Below are 19,707 nucleotides of genomic sequence, written 5' to 3'. Positions count from 1 at the left end.
GGCATTGTCTCAGGTTCCATGAGGGACTGCATCAGAGTGAGGTGTCAGTGCCTGCATGGACTGGACCCAGTTGTAAGTGGGGCATTTGAATTGGGGGTGTGGAGAAAGTTGGGTGTGGGAACTGGTTGTTTACAGTATTGGACTGGTGAGCCTAAGAGGCCAAGGTCATTGCTCAATGCATTTGAGCTGGGACAGTTACTTGAGGATTGGTTATGAACTCTGGGTGTGGTATTTTCCCAAACTTATGCTAATTGGCCTTTCTGCCTCTTTTATTAAAAGTTCTTTCTATACTCAGAGTCTGTGCTTGCGAGTGGGGAAGCATTGCCTCTCTGAGGCGCCTGGGGTGTGTGAAGTTCCCTGGCTACTAGGTGGGGGCTTGAGCCGGTTCTGTGTGAGATGGATAAAAAGGAACCCCTAGATATTGAACCTGGCCCCAGTTGCTGCCAACTCCGGGCAGAAGGGTTACACGTGCGAATACATTACATTCGTTTCTGGATCTCTATGGGCAAAGTACTATGAGGCTAGGGGGTTGTGTGCAATTGCTTTCAGGATCTGCCATCATGCAAGCCCTGCTTGTTAATGGATGGACATGCTCTCCATTTTAATGTGCAGCTGTATAGAGCCCAGATAACTGATTAGACCCACACCCAGAACAGATGGAGTATTGTCTAAGTTCATAGAGTGGCAGTGCTGCTTTGTGTATCTCTGGAAACTAATAGACCAGCGGGAGGCGGTGCAGGTTCTGACTTCAGGTATGCCAGAATGCTATTCAGTTCTCTTGAGTTGCAGTCCAGAACCTTAACCATGAGACCCACCCAGTAAATTTGCCAGTCTTCTTAAAAAAATTTACTGATCAAAGGAAAGCTTTCAGATAACAAAATATCTTGGCTTTTGAAGCACCTGGCCTTCAGTGATAATCTGAGAGGTGACTCATCTTGAACAGATAGAGTGTGTAGTTTATGGTAAAAACAAGATAAGTGAAAGCTGTTGCAATTTGATAGTTCCCCTGTGCTCTCCAGAGCAGAGGATCTGGAGTCATGCAACATGTTTTCTCTTGTCATTTGCCATATACTTGCAATAAAATGCTGTGAGATTAGATACAGCAAATGAGGTTTTGAAAACATAACTGATTCTGCAATGACAAGGATTAATGGTGACAGGACAGCTCAGATTTGACTAATGCTGTTTGATTGATAGAAAAACACAGCGTTTAAATGCCTGGCTGTCTGAATCCTGAAGCATGCATAGCAGCCAAGGTATTTCAGCTGCTGTAGTGTTTCTGTACAATGTCAAAGTAGTTTTCGCATTTACCTCCAGGGAACTGTTGGCATATCTCTCCCTGATGACACAAGGTGCAATTCTCATACATCTCCCGTCGCCAGTCCTTCCTCTAGGAAGAGACCGATTTGCTCCCCAAAGGGCCTTCTGGGATCCCCTGTTCCCAGCCGCTGTTTCTGGTTCCCATCTTTCCCCCACCAGTGTGCTTTCTAGTTTCCACATTGTCATCACAACACTTTCTATTCCACTGGCTTGGAGGGGACTCTCTTTCCATGCCACTCCTTAACTGGTTAGAGGGGGTGACGATAACCAATAGGAGGAACAGTTACACCAACCTTCTGTACTTCATAACAGGGAGTGCGAGACTATGTCTAGGCTGCGTCTATACTAGAGATACATTCGAATTTAATGCCTTTAGTTTGATATTAAAACGTTACTGTCTTCACTGTAAATTCCATTATCTCTATTTAGGGACCACTGATATCTATGGGATAGTATCATCTTGGACCCAGTCTGGTGAAGGTTCCTCGTCAGGTTTAACTCATCGTCTGGGTCTACACTAGGATTCCCGACAGAACCGCTGTTGACAGAAGGGCCGTGTCTACACTAGCCCAAAACTTTGAAATGGCCATTTCGAAGTTTACTAATGAAGCACTGAAATACATATTCAGTGCCTCATTAGAATGCTGGCAGCCACGGCACTTCAAAATTGCCACGGCTCGCTGCCGCACGGCTCATCCAGACGGGGGTCCTTTTCGAAAGGACCCCAGCAACTTCGAAATCCCCTTATTTATAACAGCAGATAGGAATAAGGGGCTTTTGAAGTTGCTGGGGTCCTTTTGAAAAGGACCCCTGTCTGGACGAGCCATGTGGGTTGGGTGTCGGGGGGCTGGGTGTGGGTGTGGGGGTCAGGAGTTGGAATGGGGTGTCAGTGTTTGGGTCTGGAGAGGCTGGGTTTTGATGATGTCCAGATCTGGCAGGCGGAGCGTTGGTAGGGGGAATCTGGGGATATCAGGGTCTAGGAGTATGGCCAAACTCGGTCAGACCATAGCTTGTCAGTTTAAGATCTGGCAATTCTGCCTAGCCTCGGAGGTGCTGAGTGACTGCCTCAGAAAGCTGACCTGCTGACTGGGGCCTACACCGGGGCCCAAAGCAGTTTGTGTTTGATGGGGTGAGTCAGGTTTATAGAAGCTTTAATCTACTGCTCTGTCCATGCAGCTCACTGGCCAGTGGAGTTGGAACAGTTTCTGGAGTGAGGGTACTGAATTGCACCTCCTCTTACACCTGTCCACACCCATCACTATCCCCTACAGCTGGGGCCAATAGCCGGCCAGGACCCCAGGGCCAGCTGCCAACACCCCAGGTGGCAGAGGCCTGGACCTGGGATGCCCCAAACCTGGAGGTGCTTCATCGCTGCCTCCAGACCCCACTTCTCACACCTGCATCACTGTGTGCAAGACAGGTGTTGCTGCCTGTACAATGGGCTGCACCCTGCCTGGCAAAACCCATTTTTCAAACCCAAATTAACTTTCTTTGCCATTCATTTTGACCCTCAAGTCCTAGGCAGGAGAGCAAGAGAGTTTGTACTGACGTTTGTGGAGCAGGCCTTGGCATCCTTCCCTTGTCTTCTACTTCCACCACACTCCTGCTGCCCCTCGTGTTAAGGTGAGACAGGACTCTCTTAGGATGACGGGGGAGGCTGTTTTCTCCTGCAGCCTCAGCACCTGCCCCAAGGTCAGGGCACATGAATCCCATCTCCCTAAGCCCTGCTTATCTCCTCATGCTGTGAAGCCATATTGTCTGTGTGTGGAGAGGTGAGTTTTATGCTGCCAAACAACACAGGCTAGGTACTCTTGGGGCATCAACCCTGAACACGGGAGGTCATTGTGACTGTGACTGGGTGGGGCATATCTTCTGCCAGTTCTCCCCCACCGGGAGATGTATTCTTGACTTCAGCAAGCCCAAGAGCAAGCCCAAACTGAGCACATCTACTAACATACAAAGCTTTGTGGGCATCCGCAGCAGCGGTCCTCAAGGTGCAAGTACAATGTGATGGCTAGCTGGGCCCTGAGATGTCCTGTAGTCAGCACACTGTATTGTGACTGGTGGAGGAGCTTTCCCGGCAGGCTTTTGGTGGCTAGCCAGACCATGCTGTTTTTTCTCAGGTATGTGTGTGCACTTAACTTGAGGCACCAAGGGTTGAATATTCTGCCTTAACTCCTCTTTGCTGCCTTTTCTTTCTTTGCAAACTGGAGGAAATACGGTTTGACCTCTTTTTGAAGGATGTCTTGAAATCCCCAAATGAAAAGTGAGAGAAAACTGCAAGGTTTTATTATTGTGATCTAGAAAGTAACACTCTGGATACTGAGGGGGAAGAACAGGGCTTGAGGTACAGAATACCCACAATTCACAGAGAACTGATTGTGCAACACATGTGGTGGGCACTCAGGTAAGATCGTTTTAGATATCATGTCACGATTTCCTTGCCCCGGCACGAGTCCACAAGACGCTATGGTCACTGTGAAGTTCTGCTCTTGGCTACATCAGGTTAAATCTCTAGTGCCTTGTGACAGGGTGCAACCAACCCTGCACTGGACAGGCTCATTGGGTGGACAAGGCCCCACTCCCAAGGCCCTGCTGGCCATGCGCAAGCTGCAACTCTAGTATAAAGGCCAGAGAAGCTGGTCAGTTGGGGCTGGCCACCAGCATGGAAGGAGCTCTTGCCCTAACCTAGGAGCCACACCCGAGGTGCAGCAGCTAGAGCCTGAGGGAGCAGCAGCCTGAACCCAAGCAATGTCCTGCGCAGCTGAAGAGGGGTAGGAGGTAGCCCAGGGCAGGGAGCCAGGAGGCTGCCCTGGGGAGCTCGGTGTTTTGTGGAGGGATTCCCTGTTGAGCTGGTGGTTGGGGGTACACCCACCACCAACAGGGTCCTGGCCAGCGGCCCAGAGGAGTATATGGGCCCAGGCCCTCCTACTCCCACCCCTGTGACCCCAAGAAAGGAGGAGCATGAACCATTATATGGACTAGGCCATGGGGCTGGACTGTGGAAGCGACTAGGTTACTGGGCCGGACTGCCCTCAGAGAGGGTGTTATCGTCTGCGCCGCAGGGCCGGACTGCCCCAGAGGCTGGGCTGTAGACTAAGCTGCCGAGGACAACTGGTGAGAGGAGGGTTTATGAGGTGTAACCCCTCAGAAAAGACTTGGGGCTGGAGGCCCCCACACATACCTCCACCAAAGTTGCAAATACTTGAGATAAACTGTGAGATGAAATTAACAGAGAGGGAGCCGTGCTAATCTATAGACTATCCAAACAAAAAAAGCAGTCCAGTAGCACTTTAAAGACTAACAAAATAATTTATGAGGTGACGAGCTTTCGTGGGACAGACCCACTTCTTCAGACCATAGCCATACCAGAACAGACTGCTTCTTTGTTTTTTGAGAGGAAAAAAGGAGCAGAATTTGTCTGCAGAGTGAAGATCCTTTGGGAGCTACAAGGGAATTTATAGTCACTTACGTCTCAGTAAATATGACAAGCGCTAAGAGATCTCTAATGCTCACCAATGTCCAGGACCACAGTTTTACATCTTATCTGAGAGACAGTACATGCAGAAACTTGCAGCTTCCATTACACACTGGAGCATTGTTTCCTGGAAATGTTTGCGTTGCATAGATTTCAAATATGTGGAGCTGGCTTCTGTTGTGAAGGGAACCTCGCAGGGGGTTGGCAGGGATTCAGTGGCAGTATGGTAATTAAATGGTCATTAAGAACTCAGGCAGCTTGGGAACGTATTACATATTTGGCTAAATAGTATAATGAGATTAATAAACTCTCTCCAAAGACAAGGATTTCCCTCAGTCTCTAAAAACTTCTCTCTCTGCTTTGTCTAAAGATTATCTTGTGTCTACGAAGTTGTTTCCCTAGTCTTGTCCTGGCTGGTGGGGATCCTATGTGGTGAGGTATTTTATTGGTCTGTGTAGTTGGTTTAAATTTAACACGTATTGAAACAAATGGATCTAGGAAGATATCAGACTAGCAGAAAGAGAACTGCCACATTGCAGAAAGTACAGGGAGGAGGAAGACGAGAAAGCTGGGAGGTGGGGAACCAGACTGAGGAGAAAAGAGTCTTAAAGGTGCTGAATTTCAATGACAACCAAGAATTGTGCTTGACAGCGGCCTGCAGGTATGTGGAGGATCTCAAGGTGGCAGTCTATCCATGACTGGTAGAGCCCTCTTGCTGCTGGGCGTACTCAGACAACTTGTTTTAAAGGAAAAGGTCACTCAGATTAGAAAAGTATCAGAGGGGTAGCCGTGTTAGTCTGGATCTGTAACAGCAACGAAGGGTCTGATCATCTGATGAAGTGAGTCTGTGCTCACGAAAGCTCATGCTCAAAACTTTTCTGTTAGTCTATAAGGTGCCACAGGACCCTTCGCTGCTGTTTCAGATTAGAAAAAAAATTGTATCCAATACAGAAGCATAAGGCTTCAGGTTGCATCTGCATGTTATTTGCTGGGTAACTTGGACATGTTTATTTCACTGTTTCACCTTTGAATCTGGGATTAATTTAGAATTTTTTTTTAAATATTCATCCCAGGCAGGTGTCTGATGTGCAAAATGTGTGCCGAAGTGAGAGGATCCTTGTGGGGCTCGTTGCATACCTCTGAGGCTGACAAACCAGAGGGGAACAGTGTCTGTAAGAACTTGGGGGAGTCAAATGTGGGAAGACCCCAAACTGGAAGGGCTCCTGGTGTCACCCTGTAAAGTGTAACTAGGCTGGTGAGAGCTACCATGCGACCTTATGCTTGTGGGCAGGGTGTTGGTGTCAGGGAAGTGTACCCTGGCTGCATAGTACAAAGGTTTCCTAAATCACAGGGCAGGTGGTGACAGATCTTCTTGTTGGTCAGGATGGACCCCGAAAGCCACATCTGTGCTGTGCAGTAACATCACATATGGAACGTTGGATGCATCAGCTGCAATGACATCGTGTGACACAGTGGAGAGGTAACAGAGCCTCTTTATGGGGCATGTGTGGGACTGCACTTGTAATTCTGTGATCTTTCTGGGCCCCCTGGCAACAACAGAACACTGCCACATTGCAGAAAGTGCAGAGAGGAGGAAGACGAGAAAGCCAGGAGCTGGGGAACCAGACTGAGGAGAAAGGGTCTTAAAGGTGTTGAATTTTAATGACAACCAAGAATTGTGCTTGAGAGTGGCCTGAAGGTATGTGGAGGGTGAACATGACAAATAGTTGTAAAGATGTACATGGATATTACTGGAAGCAGTGGGATCACATTAAGAAAAGGAAAGTTCAGGCTGAATATGAGGCAAACTTCTCCTGAGAGAGATCGATGAAGCTGGGGAATCATCTTCAGACAGATTGTGCAAGCCCCATCAGCTGAATTTTTTCAGTCTTGCACTGGCAAGAGATGGGGACTAGCTAATGGGCATATTCCATCTCCTGATGTTGGGATTCTGTGGTGCGAGTGTGTGGTTACTTTTATGTTGTTCTTGTTGACTACTCCAGCCATGTGTTTGTATTATACCTTCTAAACCCTTAGCCTATTTAAATGCAAGGTGCCCACACTTATTCTTTCTGAGGCTGCCCCACAACACACTATAAAAACTGTAGGATCCAGTGAGAATTGGGGGATAGTTCCTGGCTCCTGACTTCCGCTGTTGGCTTTGTGTAAGTTATGGAGCTATGGTGCTCAGGGCTTCAGCCATTGAGATGTGGGGCTGGTCTCCAGGGCCTGGAGGTCAGCAGGGCAAGGCTAGGGCTTCAGTCGCAGGCTGGAAGAGCTCTAGGTGGGTGGACCCTGAAACCAGTTTGTGGCCTCTGGACCACTGATTTAAACCACAAGGTCACTCACAGTCAACTATCTTTAGCTAAAAGGTGTTATTCAAACCCACAAACCTAGGTGTGGGTCACTGTCCCACGTAGTGGCACCTAGGCCTCTTACAGAGAGAAACAAATGAGCCTTAGCTGAGAGCCGGTGGCTTTGAGCTCAAATTGTAGGGGCTCCTTCATTACGCTCCAGAGGTTCCAGGTCGGACTCTGCCTGTGGGCTGTTACGTTATCCTATGAGAACAACCTCGCTCATGGAAGACGACGTCAGTGTTTTACATGAGTTAGTTTTTACAGGACCATGGGCGGGGGGTTGGAGTTACATGGATCGATGGCAGTGTACAGAGAGCTCTGACTGCACACGCGTGGATGGCACTTACAGAGCCGCATAAACATGGCATTAAGGAAAAGGCAGACAGACTCAGGGACTCAAAGCATTAAGGAGGAGTCCTAGAACCATAGAATCCTAGGGCGGGAAGGGACCTCAGAAGGTCATTGAGTCCAGCCCCCTGCCCAAAGCAGGATCAACCCAACTAAATCATCCCAGCCAGGACTTTGTCCGGCTCTTCCTGGCGCTAGGAGTGCAGTGGCAGGCAGACCAGGCTGCAGGACCGAACCACCTGCAGCCAAACTTGAGAGTCCGCTGCTCCTGAAAGCCTCCTCATCGGCAGTGCTGTGCAGAGTTGGGGGAGGAGGCTAGTGGCAGAGTGTCCCCCTTTCCCTGTGATGCACCCGCTCTCTGCAGAGCTGGAGTGAGGAGGTGGGGTTTACCTGTCTCTGCAGCAGCCTCTGGCACTTGCTTCCCCAACACACACGATCTCTCTCATTCTCTCCCATGCACTCCACCACCACTTTTATGAACTTCTGGTATTACTGTTCAGCAGTGTCAGTTTGGTCGTCATACTGTGTGCCTCTTTAAAAAGTAATTTCAGATGTGCTGCTGTTACTGAATACTGTGTCTTCTGAAGGAATTTGGTTTAAATTGTAGGATTTTTTTGTTAAATCAGTTCTCCCCGTTGCAATCCAGTTCTGAACATTGTCGTGCACTTAAAGGAGGTGATTTAATCGTTGTCAGTGTATCAAGCAACGATGATGAGCTCCATGAAGACGGAATTATTTTTTAAAAAATGAAAAAAAACCTGAAAGCAGAAAATAATAAATCTAGAAATTCACAATCATAAAATGGATTTCCTGGGACCTGAGACGTAGAGAAGGAGATGAAGTCAAGAGGATGTTTATGATAGTTTCATATTGGTTCAAAAGGAAGAGCCCCAGCTATGGAATTATTCAAACATTCTCCTGTAGAAACATCCTCTGAATTGAAATATTATACAGTAGCAAATCTCTGGCCACTTGATTTTCCACAAAGGTCACTTTTCTGCATACCAGAGACACCTGCAACTCCAAAGAGACAGAAGCGGCAGAGCTAGCCTCTTGCACCAACAGCACAGAAGCCAAGGGAAAATCCTCATGAGCTGGTTTCGGTACAGAGCCTACGACACACTCTTGAGTACTCCCAATTCCATCCATTAAAGGGCAGTGGCACTTCCATATGAACCTGATTGTTGTCATACAAAACACTGATAATATGAAGTGTTTATTGGCTTGTGCCTTGTGTAAAAGAATGAAGAATTAGTGAGGTTCCAGGAATGCAGCCAGGATGTTTATAGTTCCATCTCCATGGGCACGCACTCTTAATTGAGACATGCCAGGTTTGTTGTGTCTCAGAGCTAAAATGCAAATCTGTATCATATTCATTAACTTCATAATTGCCCTGATAGTCCCCAATGCAAAAACAAAAAGTTAAAAAAAAAAAAAAAAAGCAGAAGAGTGAGAGGACTTTTGAGCTCATGGTTCCTTCATTGGTTTGTTTCTCTTTAACCAAATGAGCTGAGCTGCGAGAGAGAGAAGGGAAGGCGAAGTTTCAAAGGGTAACTCAGTTCTGTGCAATGAGATCTGCTCTTGCAACAGGGACACTGCAGGCTGTGAACCGAAGACAGAAAGCAAAATGCTGGAGAAAATTAAGAAAGCGCTCACCATTAAAAACAGAACTGTCAGAGAGGGGCTGGCAGAGGCCTTGGCAACATTCCTCCTGATGGTAAGGGACGCCTTTTGTAAAAGTACGCGCGTGGCTGAGCTGTACATTTCTCTAGTGGACGTCAGGTTCACCCGTGTGCTGCTCTCATTCTGTATCCCCTTCAGTGCCTGTAGCTTTGGCAGGTCATTAATGGTTAACTTAAAGTTGTGGTTATCATATCTGGTAGCTTTGTATGAGTCTTGAGGGTCTATGAGAATGCCCCAAGGTAAAAGAGACCAGACAGAAGGTTACAGAGGCAGAGATCAGGACAGAAGGGAGCAACCTGGGGGATGAAATAACCGTTCTAATTCTATTCTGTGAAAGAATAACAAACATATACTAAATTGGGTGAGCAAAAATTTTACACTGAGCTCCACTTTTCATCTCTGCAGTTAGCAGGGGTCCTTCTACCTGAGTAATGTAATCCAAACTGATGGACAGTTCAGTTATTTTCATAAAAAAACAAACAAAAAAACCCTTTTGGCATATGTAAGAAAATAAGTCTGTAGAATGTAGAAGTGTTGGTCTGTAAATGGGAATACACAGACATAAATACAGTAACATATTTCAGCATTTTTAATCAGATGGATGAGCCTGAGACCCAGCAGCCGATCATGCTGAGCCCTCCTTAAGAAATGTCACGCTTCCCCGAGGGGGCCTAGTCCCCCGCTTTGCTCACCTCTGTTCTAAATAACACCAAGCAGCAGCTAATTGGTAACAAGAAGCCTGTTATGCTACGGTAACAAGCAGTCCTGTGGCACCTTAGAGACTAACAAATTGATTAGGTCCATATGGTTTTGTGGGTAAAGCCCACTTCATCAGAAGGAAAATGGAGAGAAAAATCAAAATCCAGGGTTTATATAGCGAGGAGGAGGTGGTGGTGATGGTGATGGTGATCTGTCTGTAGCAGGACCAATTAATGGAGCAAATGAAAGTAGGATGTGTCTCATTCCTGTGAGTTTCAAAGGTGGGGAAATTGCCTGTGTAATGCATAAGATAGTTAGGCTCTCTAGTCAGGTCAACGTTAAAGGTGTCAAATTTGCAAATGAATTCCATTTCAGGCATTGCCCTCTGCAATCTGGTGGAAAAATTCTTTTCTAGAGGAATGGCCACTTTTAAATCCATTGTTGACTATCCAGGGAGGTTAAGGTCATCAAGGGGGCATCTCTGCTGACTCTGCACATATGATGCAGGTTGGCATTGTTATCGCCAGGCCTGCAGACAGGTGGGGTGATTGTGCTGGGGCCCAACAGTTCTACAGCAGCATTGTCGTCTAGAGCTTCAGGCCCTCTAAAGCACTGCCAGAGCACCACCAATGTGTGTGCTGGGTGGCTCTGAGGGCTGCCTGGGTAGGGCAGGGGAGGCATGCACATGGCATGGTGCACTCTGAGCAGCACCAAGGGCTGGCTGCCCCAGACCTTCCCTCTCCACCCAAGGCCACACCACTTCCAGGAGCATAGAGCCCCCTCTGCCACTTTGCCCAGCAAAAGCTGTTGGCCCCTCTGACTACACTCATTTTACAGATGGGTAGAGTGGCAAAGAAGTGAAGCACAAGGATCGAAGCACAGAACTGGGGAAACAACCTCTCACCTTCTAATCTCACCTCATACAATTACCACTTTTTAAAATCTTCCCTGTAAAATGGGAACAATAATCCTTACCCATCTCCCAGGCTTGTTGAGGGTTAATTGACATTTGCAAAAACCTACTTCTGGCAGTAGAACACATTGATTGTAATAAAAGCAAACTGAGAATACGTCTGTGGTTGCAACAGCTGCTCAAATTTTGACTCCGGATCACACAATCTCCCCTCTTATTGATGTGATCATGCCTGGCTTTGGTGTGACTTCCCGCACACAGTGATTGACCATAGAAACAGGTACAGGTCTGAGCCCTCCTGTTTCTCAGCTAGATTTCTGCCTAAAGAGGGACAAAACATCTTTCCATCTGTGTATTTCAAGGTCTCCTACCAGGGAATGGCCTGAGTTTCCCAGGCATGCATTGCCAATAAATGCAAAAATATGGCTATTATTATTTTGTACAGGCTTTGCTCTGTGTTTGGTGCTTGGGCTTCCTGCTGACTTACCTTTGGGAAAGAAGATGCTCTGAAATGAGCTGGCAAGGCGAGGTGATGGATTTTTAGGGGGTGGGGACCTCTCAGCTGTGCTGCTGTAGCTCTGGCCAAAGGTGTGACACAGAACTCTTTTTCTCTGCCTTAGTTCTTTGGTATAGGTGGAGTGGCCCAGGTGACATTAGGAAAACAAAAGTTTGGCGAGTATCTGAGCATCAACTTGGCATTTGGAATTGGTGTCACTATGGGGATTCATGCAGCTGGCAGCATCTCCGGTGAGTAGGGCAGCAGTGAAGTGTGCTAGTACCAGGATTGTGGTGGTGCATTCCCTGTCATAGGCCACTCTCCAGCCCAGGAGGCAGTGGCAGATTCCCATAGGGACACTGGATATAGCCTACTGGGTGGCATGCAGGAAGCTCAATGGAGTCTTCTATAAGGGAGCCAGAGGTACAGCTGAGTGTGTGAGTTGCTTCCTTACTCTGCTAGGGGCCTGATCCTGCATAGCACTCAGCATCTGCCACTCTGGGGCACGCACGGGGGATGCTCAGTACTCCTTCCAAAAGGAACTGGTGCTTTGCTCTCCAAGTAGCGCAGGCCAAAGCACATTGAACGAGTGGCTGCAGGGAGGGCCTTGCCACACACCTGGGAACTGAGACGTTGAAAAGCGGGAATATTGAGGGGAGGAGGTTCCATGCCTGTAGAGGCTGCATGGAGCAAGGAGGCCCTGTGCTGGACTCTATCCATGGATCCATCCCACTTCTGCTCAGATGGGCCTGTGCCTCTCCTGCATCTGTCCAGGGTCTGGGATCCCTTTGTCTAGAGATGGTCCCACATGTTCATTCCATGGTGGTGCTGGAGGGTGTGGGGCAAACCCCACTCCCAACAGGAGCATTTGGAGAAAACCAGGGGCCAGGTCTACACTAGGAGACACATAAGCAAACCCACAGATTCTCTAGCTGTCTCCATGCCCAAACCACCAGCCCTCTTATGCAGGTGACAGTTTATGAAAACCTATTTCACCAAATCCACACAGATTCTTCCAGCCCTGAGAGGGACCAGCCACAGTCCCAGGTCAATATATACTTAGACTTTACCCACCACAGCATGCTGCGCCAATCCTTTAGAATCTAAAATCCAAAGGGTTATTAAGAAAGAAAGAAAGTAAGCATAGGGTGAGAAAGAAACATTGTTATAGTGGTTAAATTACATACAGCCGTCAAAATGATTAAGATAGCAGCTAGTATCATCGGCTGTCTCTGAAAATACATCCTCTGAGGGATGGATCCCCAGTCTAGGCAGGCTTAGTTCATGAGGACTGAAAGACAAAGATGGCCACTGCCTGGGTCATCTGCCATTTGGAGGGAATCTTTCTCCTCCTCAGCAGGTACTCAGTGGAGGATCACCTGATCAGGTTGCCTTCTGGGGCGTTCTGCCATTGACTGCCTAGTTAGACAGCACTTCTCAGTCAAAGTTTGAGTCTCTGTTCCTTTGTTCAATCCATGTCGCCTGACTGGGAGGTGACCACACCTTCCACTGTGAATCCCAGCACTAAAACATTTCTTCTACAGCCATAGAGCCAATATCTGTGACTTCACATACACAAATGGCACAGATAGACAAGTAGCATAATCAGATTCAGTGAATCACCACTTTTCGTTAGACACTTCGCTTGGCCCGCTTGGCACAAGATTTGGTGCAAACTTAATACAGTGGTTACAGAGCTGGTTTTCATGTTTAATTAAAATACCCAATAATGTCCCAGAGACTCAAATCTAGCTATGAGACTCGCGTAGCTGGAGTCGATGTATCTAAAACCGATTTTTGCTGCCATCCCTGCAGCAGGAAGTCAATGGGAGAGTTTCTTCTGTTGACTTCCTTTCCTCCTCATGACTGCCAAGAGTACCATGGTCAACAGCAGTGCCATGACAGCTTGATTTAGCGCGTTCCCACTAGGTGCACTAAATCAAACTCCAGAAGATCCCAGGAGTGTAGACATACCCAGAGTTTCTCTCCCGTGGTGAGACACCGTCCTACTCCACAGTGATTGGAAACCACACAACGCGTCCATGTTGCCCAGTTTAAAATGCTTCCAGGAGTTTCAAGTGACACCCTCCCACCCTAGCAGGCAGTCCCTGGAGAAACATAGGGATGTAATAGAGAGACAGACAAATCAAGTTACAGCTCAGATGCAGATCATCATGTAGAATAGTAACAGAGAGATAGTTATGTTAGTCTATAGTCTATCAAAACAAAAAGGCTGTTCAGTAGCACTTTAAAGACAGACAAAATAAATTTTTAGGTGGTGAGCTTTCGTGGGACAGACTCACTTCTTCAGGCCATAGCCCTGCCATGGCACTTTACTGACTAGCGAATTTATTAGGTCATGAGCTTTTGTGGGGAAAACCTGAAGAAATGGATTTTCCTACTAAAGCTCATGACCTAATATATTTGTTAGTCTCCAAGGTGCCACAGGACTGCTCATTCTGTATAGAGGCTCGGGGCACAGATGTTACCCACTGCAAAGTCAGAGCTCTTATCACCTATTCTATAAAGAGTAGTGCCAGTGAGATACAATAGCTAATGACTTATGAGTCAGACGCACGCTCAGGTACCTATGGGGGATGGTGGTTTAGGGCAATAATATCACATCTGCCTCATGGTTGGCCACTCCTCCCTTTCTTCTCTAACCTGTGCATTCAACTGCACTGACAGAAGAGACTGGGGCCCACAGTGACAGGATATTCAAGGAAATCCTTGGTCATAAGATCACCAAAGGAGGGATTTTTGTTTGTGAGTTTTTAAGGTTTGATGGGTAACAGAGAGTTCCAGAGTTGGTGGGGGGCGGGGGTAGGGAAGGTGTGTTGGAAATGAAAGGGAAATCTGCTCAGGTCATGGGAGGCCTTGTCTAGAGTGGACAGATGTGTCTGAATTCTTAGACATTGGTACTGTAGGAGACAAGGGTCCTGGGTTCTAGTCCACCAATGAGGGGGCTTCAGAACAGTGGCACTAATATAGATGTATTATTTATAAAGCAGAAGTAATATGTGTGCATGAGAGAGAATTTATATGTATGTATGCTTTTTAAACAGGTGCTCACATGAATGCTGCCATCACTGTCACACACTGTGTCCTGGGAAATCTTCCCTGGAGAAAGCTGCCAGCTTACATCATTGGCCAGTTCCTGGGCTCCTTTTTGGCCTCATCCTTAATGTATTGCATGTATTATGGTATGGCGGAATTTCCAGCACTGTGGTAATTGCTGGGAATGGGTTGATTCACCTCTGGCAGGCTCCTGACAAGCTATGGGCTTTGTGCTGTGATCAGAAGGCCAGTTGAGTTCTCAGCTGGGAATGCCTGCGCGCAGCTTCTGGACAGCTAGATTCTGGAACCATTAATTTGCTCCTCTGCTACCTCGTCTACTGAGTCTTGAGCAAGAAGCCCATCCTTGGCTAGCCACGTGGGGCATGTCTACATTGCAGTGTAAGCCCAGGGGTGGTGGAACGTGAGTTAGCATGTCCTGTGTCTGTTAACCTAGGGGTTGAGCAGCTAAATTCATCTGTAACCCCAAGGGAGTGATAACCCTAGGAGCTAATCTGCATTTCCAGCATTTGCACTGGATGATATGACCGTGAGTCTGTTCACCCATGTTCCAGACTTCCTCCCCAAACGTGGCTGCTCTAACCCTTTGTTCGTGGTGCAACATGGGAAAACGTTTGACTGGGCAAAGAACAAAGAAAGTGAGACTGTGGGATACTTTTGGTGGACTCCCAGAGCATGAGTCCAATGGCGCTGTTTATACACTGCAAAGCAATAGGAGCTGGAACCTTGAATCTCATCTTGACTCATGCTCAGCCCCTCCACCCCGGTTGTGGGACTCTGGCATAGTGTGCTTTGTGTGTAGGTAAAAGGAGTGTTAGGCATGACCTCAAACCCTGGACTTACACTGCGGTGAAGCCATCCTTTCTAGCTCACCACCAATATACTCCTGGGAAGCCAGTGCATTTGCTGGAGAGCAAGTGTTAATGTAGTCCCATTGCATAAAGCTGCCCTGGGGTCAGGCGGCTGCATTCGGAGCCAGCTGATGCTTTCAGAGGTCTCGAAATGCCACCGCAAACACAGAACGTTGCAGGCCGGTGGGCTATGAATCCCAAAGGCTGGGGTTATTGTGGTGAGCTCTGGTTCCCTAAGGGAGGGGTGCAGACTTAGCATCGCAGGCAGGTGCATGTAGTCTGCTTTTAAAAGCTCCTGAGCAGCTGCAGCTGCTGTTGATCTCCACTGGGACTGGTATGTGTTTCACTGCCAGCAATTCCCAGGGGCCAAGGGGCGCTAGGAGCCACCTCTAGCATGTCTGAAAAGGCTGCGGGGGAGCAGAGAAGGAGCCGCTGTTCTTCCCAAGTGGCCTCAGTGCTTTCCTTAGCAATGCCTGCAAAGTCCACATCCACGCCCCTGCCTGTCCGAGAGCCTGTGGCCATAATAAAACTCCTCTGGGCAAAGTCTTAGGAGAAAAGAGATCAATGAACTCACTCACTTTCCTGGAATAAGAGTAGTGGCTTGGCTGTGTCTTTCTCCCTCCTCCCGTCTGCCTGGTGTCTGTCCTGAGGGCGGGCAGGGTGTGAGCATCTTGCTCTGCTTGCCTGAGCAGCAGCTGATGCATCTGGCCTCCAGGAGGGATGGCCCATGGAGTGTAACCCCTCTCCAGTGGCAGCCAGAGCAGCCCGCTGTCCCCCTGGAACTCTCCCCAGTAGTGGCCACAGCAGCTACTGGCCTCCTGGGTCTCCTCTCCCCACTCCCACCTCCCTTTGCTTCTTGCAGTGCTTCTCCCCCAAGAGTCAATGTAAGTCATGGACAGGGCACAGTTGGTGATTTTTTTTTTGTTTTTAGTCCATGACTTTTCTAAAAGTGCCCAATTAAATCTCACGGCCTTACTCAGCCCCGCACTGTGAGGGGCCCAGGGCGGGCCAGCCTTAACCCCTGACTTCCCCTTTCTCCTAGATGCGCTGTGTGATTTTACGGGCGGAAATTTCTACGTGACCGGACTTAATGGCACAGCTGGGATCTTTGCCACCTATCCTGCTCCGTATATGACTCTGCTGGGGGGATTTGTAGATGAGGTCAGTGCCCAGAACTTCTGCGTGTGGAGCACAGCTGCGCTCATGGGTCCCTGGTGTGGTGACGAGGTGCTTCCACAGGTTTAATGCAAAGAATAGTTATTATTCAGCAGCAATAGCATCGTCAGATTCCTCAACTGCCCTGGAGAGTGTACAGTGGAGGATGTTTGGCTGCGGCACAAAGGACTGGTTTTAAAGGTGACCAGCTGCAGGCCTGTGGCTTAACAGGCAGGTGGGCTCACATAACCAGAGTGCAGAGGAGGGTGGCTGGAGCCTCAGGCTACATCTACACCAGTGGTTCCCAATCTAGAGTCCATGGACCCCTGGGGGGTCTGCCAGGGGATTGCAGGGGGTCCATGAAAAATATAAAAGACAAATAAAAATGGTCCTAGGAAATAAGTTGTAACTAAATTGCAAAGCTGCAATCAATTGGTATTTTTAAATTAAGTATCTTCCGATAATGTTGTTAGTTGCTGTCCAAAAATCTATGTTGTGGTTTCCTTTTTAATTTAATGTAGTGTACATAGCAGCTAGAATAGCTTTGATGGGGGTCCATGAATGCTTTGGGGGTCTGAATGGGGGGGGTCTATGAGTGGTTTGGGGGGCGGTTGGGGGGGCCGCTCGCTACATTATAGTGAGGATCCATGCTTCGCGATCAATCTGCTGGCAGTTGATTTAGCTGGTCTAGCTAATCAGGGGTAAGGCCGGCCAAGCAGCCGCTGTAGGTCACTTGTCATGATGAGGCTGCCCAGAGATGAGCTTTGCTTCAGGCCTGATTCCTGCCTCTGGGCTCTGTTCCTGCCCATGGCCCAGTGACTCCTCCTGGCCTTGACATGTGCTTCTCTACTGACCTTTCCTTTCTCCCAATCCCACAGTTCCTTGCCACAATGGTGCTTATGCTGTGCATTCTTGCCATCTTTGACAAGAAAAACTCTGGAGCCCTACAGGGTACTGAGGCGATTGTCACTGGGCTCCTGGTGATAGCGATTGGCATGACGATGGGATTAAACACTGGCTATGCAATAAACCCCTCCAGGGACCTGCCTCCAAGGATCTTTACAGCCATGGCAGGCTGGGGACTTGAAGTCTTTAGGTAGGTCATCTTCTTTCCTTTTACTTTGTACATACCACAAATGCACGACCTGAAATATGTATTAGCACAAGATACAATCTATTGCCCCTCATTTAAAAGCTCTTCAAGGGAGACACTAATCTTTGACAGCAACGAAGGGTCCTGTGGCACCTTATCTATAAGGTGCCACAGGACCCTTCATTGCTGTTGCAGATCCAGACTAACACGGCTACCCCTCCGATACTAATCTTGGCTAGTTGGAATCTGAGTGCACAGGTTGGTTCCCTGCTCCAGTGAGAATGCTGCTCCTTTGTATGTCCCAAATAGCCATCCTGCAGTCAGCGTGGCTGGCACTGAAAACAGGTCCAATTTTGGCAGCTCTGTTTAGCGTATTTTAAAATAGTAGCTCAGATTGAGCCATCATCTAATCCAATCCCATTTCAACAGCACTGGGATGGACTTGTAGCAGATGTGGACACAGGCAAATGCCAGTCACAATAAGATTAAATTACATACCCACTTGGTTTCAATGTACGGCAGCTTGCAAATTGTGATTTCCATTATAGCAAAGGACTTCAATCTGGGTGCTACTCAGAGGTGGAAAAAGTACCCAGAAAAGTTACTTGAGTAAAAGTACAGCTGCTTTGGGGAAAATGTAATTAAGTAAAAGTGCAAAAGTATCACATCTTCAATTGTATTCAACTATCCAGAAGTATACTTGGGTCTCCATAGGGCAGCTGTTTTCACTTCTGGATACTTGAGTACAATCAAGATGTGATACCATTTCACTTTTACTCAAGTAGTCTTCCAGATGGACAAGCAGACTTTTACTTAATTACCCCCCATCCCCCCGCAAGCAGCTGTACTTTTACTCAAATAACTTTTTGGGTACTTTTCCCACCTCTGGTTCTACTTCTTATGCTGAAATAGGTTTCCTGTGTCATCTGGGGAAAGGTATTTACCTTCTCTCTGTGTAATCCCATCTGGAAACTATTAGGAATACTTTTCTGCCTCAGATACTATTTTGAGCTTTCTTCATCTAGTGTCTGATCCAAAGGCCATTGAAATCCAGGAAAATCTTTCCACCGATTTTTGGATCAAGCCCTCAAAGTCTTTGAGATTCTTAGACAGAAAGCTCTATAATCATGCAAAATAAAACCATAGTGCACCTCCCTGCAGAACGAGTGCTTTCTGTGGGGAAGAATAACTGTGCAAGAATAGAATGCAACTCTGGCTCAAAGACAAAACTTCGCCTACCTAGGGAGAAATATGGCAGCAAAAGAAATGTTTCGGTCAAATCTGATTCACCTAAGACTTGTTCTGTCTTTTCTTTTAGGGCTGGCAATTACTGGTGGTGGGTCCCAATTGTAGCTCCAACACTGGGAAGTCTGGCTGGTGCCTTAGTCTACAAACTTGCAATTGACTTTCATAACCAGGCTGCCCTGGAAGGCAGAGATGAAAAAGGAAAGGGTAAATTGCAGACTGCTCCTGTCTAACGGCTCAGCGTTCCTGGCACAAAGCTGAAAAAGGAAAGTTTGATCCACCACATGACTTCATCACTGGATCTGATTTCATGCCACTAATTAAAGAACACTTGATAAGTGACTCAGTAATAGCCAAGGGACATCAGTTGTCCCGTCATTATTTTTACTCGCGTGATCTGGAGGTATTAAAATGAAGGGTGGGTTTTAAAAGTCTGTGCAACTCAGTCAGACTAGCTGGGCTTTCTGGAGGGCAGAACAGTGTGGAGTTGGGGGGACAGAAGTGGCTCTGTCTTAAAATTTTAATGGAAATGTAAGTTTCTTAACTTTTTTTTTTCTGTATGGAAATAATACACCAAATCAATCACTCAGATGGAAAAAAACAAAACAAAACCAACCCCCCCAACAAACAAACCCAAGTCAGGTGACTCTACACAGGCAATTCTCTCGTGTCCTAGATGCAAAATTCTCTAGCTCAGATCAGAAGAGGAATCAGTGAGCAGCTCACTGACTGTCCTCTTGTGTAACCCTACTACACAGAACATACAGGGACTCGTGGAAGACTGTCACCCACCCTCAGAGCCACGGCAGTTGGGGCAAAAAGGGCTGGAGCGTGGACCAAGAACCGTAAAACTCCAGATGCAGCTGGGGGAGGATTTCGTTAGGACAGGAGTCACAGGAAACAGCCTGAAGGGGGTCCCTGCGAGGCAGCCGACCTACTAGTGTAAAAGGCATGCTAAGGACGGGGCCAAGGAGGAGAGGAACTTGTTAGGACT

General features: G+C 47.7%; 1 protein-coding gene across 4 annotated transcripts in view; it reads left to right on the top strand.

The window, feature by feature from the left end:
- Nucleotides 1–19,707, top strand: part of LOC142013262 (aquaporin-7-like) — a 45,803-nt gene that overhangs the window by 12,642 nt on the left and 13,454 nt on the right. For 2 of the 4 annotated variants that reach the window (XM_074994418.1, XM_074994420.1), the window contains exons 2-6: nucleotides 11,419–11,545; nucleotides 14,360–14,497; nucleotides 16,263–16,381; nucleotides 17,254–17,471; nucleotides 18,787–19,092. In XM_074994418.1, the coding sequence (XP_074850519.1) occupies nucleotides 11,419–11,545; nucleotides 14,360–14,497; nucleotides 16,263–16,381; nucleotides 17,254–17,471; nucleotides 18,787–18,946 (762 nt within the window). In that variant the 3' untranslated portion in view covers nucleotides 18,947–19,092. Of the gene's footprint in view, nucleotides 1–11,418; nucleotides 11,546–14,359; nucleotides 14,498–16,262; nucleotides 16,382–17,253; nucleotides 17,476–18,786; nucleotides 19,093–19,707 lie in introns of those variants that run through there. The other 2 variants (XM_074994419.1, XM_074994421.1) reach the window with 2 other exon arrangements.

Source organism: Carettochelys insculpta, chromosome 5 (genome assembly GCF_033958435.1).
Source record: "Carettochelys insculpta isolate YL-2023 chromosome 5, ASM3395843v1, whole genome shotgun sequence".
Lineage (NCBI taxonomy): Eukaryota > Metazoa > Chordata > Testudines > Carettochelyidae > Carettochelys > Carettochelys insculpta.
The sequence above is the reverse complement of the archived record's forward strand: the minus strand, read 5'-3'. Positions and strand labels throughout refer to the sequence as shown.